Source organism: Phyllobates terribilis, unplaced genomic scaffold (assembly GCF_046119375.1).
Source record: "Phyllobates terribilis strain yellow unplaced genomic scaffold, ASM4611937v1 Scaffold_3__8_contigs__length_932513732, whole genome shotgun sequence".
Classification (NCBI taxonomy): Eukaryota; Metazoa; Chordata; class Amphibia; order Anura; family Dendrobatidae; genus Phyllobates; species Phyllobates terribilis.
This window is the reverse complement of record NW_027362763.1, coordinates 926,766,227-926,772,986: the sequence shown is the minus strand read 5'-3', so window position 1 is coordinate 926,772,986 and position 6,760 is coordinate 926,766,227. Positions and strand designations below refer to the sequence as shown.

Here is a 6,760-nt window from a genome sequence, read left to right as displayed (position 1 = left end):
GGAACGCTCCCAGCCCCAAGACCTTTGCCGGGTTCCACACATCCAGTTCCTTTTGTGATGGTATCGGATGAGGCATTTCCCTTAGAGATCAACCTGCTGCGCCCATACCCACGAAGGGCACTGAATGCCCGGCGGAGGATTTTTAATTATCAGCTGAGTCGTGCACGCAGATATGTGGAATGCACCTTCGGAATCATGTGTAGTCAGTGGAGGATCTTTCACACTGCCATCCAGTTGGATACGGAGACCGTTGACACTGTAATTAAGGCATGCTGTGTACTCCACAACTATGCTCGTGAATACAGCACTGAGCAAGATGAGGAGTCACAGCTATCTGAATTAATTCCAGTTGTCAACTCTGGTCAGGGAAGGCCATCCAACTCTGGTGCCAGGGTGCGAGAAACCTTCGCTGACTACTTCATGAGTCCTGAAGGTGCCGTGCACTGGCAATACTCCTGTGCTGGTGTTGAGCAGCCTGACCAGCAGAGAAGATCTGATGAATAATAAAAGAAGAACTTCCTGCTTTTTTTTTGTTAAAATAAAAATGTACAAAAAAGTGTTTATAAAAAAAATACATTTTGGTTAAATTTTAATTTGTCTAAAATATTTCTTGAATTGCAACCTCCTACGTATTGTTTTCCGACCATACGTCAACGCAAAAGTGAACAACCCACAAGGATCAGAGCCTGTAAATTGGCATTACTACCTAGTGCACTCTTCCAAAGTACTGTCTGCTAAAGTCATCCCTCACCATTGTTATTTGCTTGCGCTAAGAGCAGAACTAGCAAAGAACAGTGTTGAGAGTAGTATTCATCCAAAAAATAGTTGTGGTCCAAAATATCAAAGTATATTTCTAATTTAAAAACGACTGTATACAGCCGACCACATACGTAGATTAGTTTGAACAAATTTGAAAAATGTAGAGTTCCTCTGACCTGCGCTATGGTGAGCACAGATCAGGGTAACACTTTTTCATTTAAACCCAATCCAACCACATATACACTTGAAAAGTAAAATTAACAGATAGTTTACCAAATTTTTTTTAATACATAATATAGAATAACTTTAAAAACTTTGTAAAAACAACAAACTTCTAGAAAATGTAATCGGACAAACATTGCCCATAACTTGGGAATAAATTACACATTGTGTACGGCACACCTGTCCTGTAATCAGTTTAGGGCCATAAAATACGGGCAGCACCTGTAGGTTGTTTAATTATATAAAAATAAACACCTTTTCTTACAGACCCCTACGCCTGAAGCCTGGTATAGGTGACCATAAGAAAAGGTCTTTGTTAATTGTCTGATTCTCTAAAACATTGTGTATCTATTGACCTACAGGTGCTGTCTGTATTTGCTAGGGTCCAAAAATGATGACAGGGAGGGGTAAAATTATTGAACTACAAGTTATGAAGGTCTTGTTCGAAACTGTACCCAGGAAACATTTCTTGTGAAAAACTCGAGTTGAGGGATGGTCCTCTGAGAAATGCTGATCCACCATGAGCCATTTGGCGACCATAACTTGGTTGCATATCTTCAGGACGGTATGCTGCAACCTGCCCAAAACGCTGGGTTGCAGCTGCTGGTGGTGGTGGAGGCACACTGGGATTGAATAAATTAAATGTTCCACATAGTACGGCTGGGGGCGAGGGCATAACTGATGCCTCATCAATCGCCATGACCATAGCGCCTGCTGCAGTCATGTACATGTTCTGCCTATCTCGTGGCATAGATCTGATGCGGGCAGCTTGGGTTGAGCAAAATTTATCTATGGCATCTTCCTCGGCTGCCCTTTCCACAAGGCTGAGGGTTCCGATTTGTGAGGGCTTCAAGCACAATAGTCCCACCCCTGTGGCTTTTGGCCCTTTTTTTGCCCGCCCTTCTCGATGCCACGAGATGAGCAGAACCAGACCCCCTCCCAGTGGGCCTCGACACATCACCAGCAGAGCTACCAGCATCACTTGGAGCAGGAGCAGGAGCATCAGTCACCAAACCCGTCCCGACGTCCGCTGGATTTGACAAAGAATGTGCGGGACAACCAGATGTTGAAGACGCCGAAGCAGATGGATCCGGTGAGGAAAGCTGGAAAAAGTCCTCGGATTCCTCCACTACTTGCTCAGTGGTTGTGTCCTCTTCTGCTGTTGGGGCCCTGATGTTTCCTTCAGTTCTGTATAAAATAAAAGGTAAAAACCAATGTAAATACAACATTTTTGGAAACATTTCAATTAATATGTTTTGGGAATTTACCTCCGCAAACTCCTGCTGCTTAGTATGAAGGCCAGCTCGTCCGCAAAAGGAACTTTTCGTTTTCTTGGTGATGAGTAACTTTGCACCGACTGGTGATACTTCACCAGCCGGTCGGTGACCGATCTCCACCGATTTTTAATATCAGACACTGCAATAACAAAACCAAAACAATTTATGAACTGCTGTAACACCAAAAATGCAATTATAAATAGATATAAAAATAAATGTAAAAATCAAAACTTACTAATTTCCTCTTGGGCATCACGTTCCGCATTCACCCACTGGGGATAGATTTGGCTCAACACAGAGGCCCAGGCGTCCTTTTTCTTCTGCTTGTCTTTGTATTCATCACTAGCTCGGTCCCATATTTCGGGATATTTTTCAATCTAGAGTGAATAATAACGTCTGTGAATATTATTTTTAAAACAAAATGGAGGAATAAAAGATTACCCAAAAAAAAAAAAAGCAAAACATATGGAGATATCTACGCACACACACCAACACCAACCCCTCACCTATATTGTACGGTTCTTTCACACGTCAATCTCCGGGACGAGTGTTGATGCCATTTTCCACACATAGCGGAGACCCACACGCAGACCCATTGCAAAGCATGCTCGGTCACACTTATCTGTAGTAACGTGGATATGTGGACGTGAGAAATCAACCTTACAGCGTATGCAGAAGCTTTCAGTGAATGAACCTACATACACTGTACAATAATCTTTAATAAAATCTTTTAACAAAAAAAAAAAAGTGGGCTCACGCATAGTTTTAATAACTAGCAAAGGGAAAGCAGACGGTTGATGGCTGATGTTATAGTCTGTGAAGTAGCCAATAACCATGGACCCTTCCCTTGCTATTAATACCAGGCCGCAGCAGTTAGCTTAGCCTTTTCTGGCTACTATATAGGAAGACCCCCCACAAAAAAATGACATGCGGTTCCCCTATAAATTGAAGCCAGCAAAGGCTAGCCGCTTTGCCTTTTCTGGCTACTATATAGGAAGACCCCCCACAAAAAAATGACATGGGGTCCCCCTATAAATTGAAGCCAGCAAAGGCTAGGCGGACAGCTGCGACCTGATATTAATAGCCTAGAAAGGGGCCATGGTTGTAGGCCCCCTCCCAGGCTATAATATCAGCCCTCAGCCGCCCCAGATTTGGCGCATCATATTTGTACGCCAAATCTGGCGCTTAGCCTCGCTCTTTCACGCTGCCCTGGTGCGGTGGCAGGGGGTAATAGTGGTGGGGTTCATGTCAGCGCCAGCTGCCATGAAGCCCAGGTTAGTAATGATGGGCGTCTATTAGACATCCCCATTACTAACCTACAAAGTGTTAAAAAGAAAAAAAACAGACACCCAGAAAAAAATAATTTATTTGAAATAAAACACACAATTTTATTTAATTCTAAGTTTACTAAAAAAAAAAATAGTTACCTGTCCACGTTCCTGCGCTGATCTCCCATGCACAGCTGTCACATCTGGAGATGGTGACCGCTGTGCATGGCTGCTGTAGGCTCACGCTGCCGGGAACACGTCTGCTCCCGGCAACGTGAGCTCCTGACTGAGGTCACCGGAGTGCATTCAGTCAGCGCAGCTCCGGTGACCTCCTTTACGACTCTGCTGTACCGTGGGAATTTCTCACGGTACAGCAGGCCCGTAAAGCAGATCACCGGAGCAGCGCTGCCTGAACTCCGGCGAACCCGCTTATGCAATGACAGAGCTGCTTTACGGCCCCGTCATTCTAGCGGCGGCAGTGGTTTAGAGCGGTCACATTCTATGTGGCTGCTCTAAACTGGAGATCTTCGTGGGACACTCGATTTGGACTACTACGGAGGGGTAAGGATAAGGTTGTGTTTTATTATTTTATATTTTATTACAGGAGATCAATGGCTTCGGGGAATTAGGTGTCTAGGTGAGTATAGGTGTATTTTTTTATTTTTTACTTTATTTTAGGTGGCGATCGGCGGGGACAGGTAATGTATAAAGTTTTTTTTAGGTAACCACTGGCCCCCAATGAAAAAAAAAAAAAAGGGGACAGTAGATTAAATAATCTTGGGGCCAATAAAACAAAAAAGTGTAATGATGATGGCACCGCACCCCCCCCCCCAAAAAAAAAAGTGTGTGGGGTAATAAATAGGGTCAATAATATATGGAGGCACATATGGGGGCTATTAAATTTAATTTTGGGGCACATTTTACAGCAGGAGCAGGCTGATGGGAACTACTGCTCCCATCGAGCTGCTCCTGCTGGCACTAGTTTGACTGGGGACAGACATAGGCCGATGGGAGTAGTAGTCTCTCGTCGGCCTATGTCTGCCTGCTGACACCCGCACACACAGACCCCACATACACACCACACAGACACATACAGACCACATACACACCACACAGACACATACAGACACTTACCACACTAATCATGAATCCCACGTTGAGATTCATGCGCTTATACCATGCCAGATGAGCAGCCATGATCCTGACAGACGGGAATATTATGGGATTCTCGTCTTCCGGGATTATGGGATGCTCATGGGATGGATTGATGGAACGCCCAATTGTGAGGTCACTTCCTATTTGCTGCGGTTCTGAGGTACAAGACCGCAGCAAATGCGCTTCAATTCCGCAAATATTTTTACGTATTTGCGAATTTGAAGCGGCCCAATGCAAGTCAATGGCGGCGATTACGCCACGCTTCCGCAAAATTAAATGACATGCTGCGGATTTTTCCGCGCAGCATAAATGCAGCGTAAAAAAACGCAGCGTGGGCATTGACAGTGCGGCTTGTCATTGAGGACCACGGGGGGCGGATTACCAAGCGTTTTTGAAGCGTTTACGCTGCGGAAATTCCGCAGCATATATGCTTGTAAAACGCTACGTGGGCACCCAGCCAAAACATAAGCTTCGGTCAGGAGAGCTGCGGCCTCTCTGTGCACTGTGGTCCAAGATCGGACTGAGATACAGGGACGTCTGAATGGGCTCTTATTTTAATCAGGTTTCCTTGCTGTAACTTTGCTAATTATTTAGGCCAAAATTCTATAGCTCTTTGTTAAATTTATGAATGGTGGGAAGCTCTTATTGTTTTGTATAAATAACAATCAGGCAATCCCAATATGCTCTGTAATCATATACCATATTAATGTATTTTTTTTTGTATTTCATGTTCCCAACACATCACTTTATTCTGATATGCACTGTCATAAATCATTAGAAATGTATAAGCAAAGCTTTTTGTGAAGGTGTGAGGTCATCATGGGACAATTGCTTTACTCATGCTGAAAATAACCATGACACCCATCTAGTGGTAATCCTGAAAAATGCAGCCCTGTAACTGCAGTAGAATAGCAGCAGCACCGCCTGGAATATGCTTCATCTGCAATCAGCTGCAGCTTCTGGAAGCTGCTGCATGAAATACAAGCTGGAAGGAAGCATGATGCCCTGGGAATGCGCACTGTGACTCCCCTGCAGAAGCTCATTCATTCTTCTGAAGTCATTCACCAGTTGTTTCTAGTGAGCGGTTTGCAGTGGAGATGGGATCACACATCCTGCAGATATTCAGACAAGGGGTCTGGGCAGCATTGACAGGAGGATGGTACCATGACCCTCATGACAGCCAGTTTAATAACATCTGCCACTTTTATCTGTGGATATTCCTGCTCTTGTTACCACTTGCCATGCACTTGGTAAGTATTATATAAAACTATGACACTTTTAACCTATTTTATATGACCTATACTATGGCAATTGTGAGTTTCTGGATCTAGACCTTGCTTGTATGTTTGTATTCGACTGAAGCTACAATCCTTCGCAGTTTGTCCTTATTTCTCGCTTCCGGTACCATGTAAACATAGTATCAAGTCACAGACCGTCCAGATGGAATTACTGTAGATTTTTTTTCATTGATTTATAATTTCCTTAGCAGTAACAGAATAAATGTGTGGGGAAAATGCAGGTTTTGCATATATTATTTTATTAAACCCTTTAGGCCTCATTCAGAGGTCTGTGAATCACCTGTGTGTTTTTCACTGATAGAACACGTACCCATTAAAGTAGCACTCCCACCAAGTTTTTAATTAAATGTGTGTGCATATAGATGTAACGTAGTGTGAATGTATTAACCACTTCACGACTGCTGGCGGTAGATAAATGTCGGCGCTTGCCGGGTTTTTTGCAGTGCGGACGTTTGTCTACGGTCTGCGGTTTTGCACAGATCGGGACCTCCACATACTTGTCAACACCGGGATTCCAGTGCTATACGCTGACTGTGACCCCTGACTTCATCGAGACCTGATTGGTTCAGGACCTGATGACGTCAACGTCATGCTAGCCAATGATAGGAATCGCTGGAAAAGTTTGTTGATTTGCCTCATATAAAACACTGTTTCTCCTCTGATCATCTGTTCGTGAGTGATTAGAGGAGAAACAGTGTGACAAGTGCTGCGGACAAAAACTGTAAAAAAACAAACAAATCAACAGATTCCCCCCTTTCAAAGTTTATCCCATCAATTTATC

The 6,760-nt window shown here is 43.9% G+C and overlaps 1 protein-coding gene across 1 annotated transcript in view; it reads left to right on the top strand.

The window, feature by feature from the left end:
• The first annotated feature begins 5,561 nt into the window (after nucleotides 1–5,561).
• The window catches only part of LOC141257813 (pecanex-like protein 2), a 1,433,759-nt gene continuing 1,432,560 nt past the window's right edge, over nucleotides 5,562–6,760 (top strand). Inside the window, exon 1 of the mRNA XM_073672817.1 lies at nucleotides 5,562–5,931. Within this exon, the coding sequence (XP_073528918.1) occupies nucleotides 5,779–5,931 (153 nt within the window). The 5' untranslated portion in view covers nucleotides 5,562–5,778. The remainder of the gene's footprint in view (nucleotides 5,932–6,760) is intronic.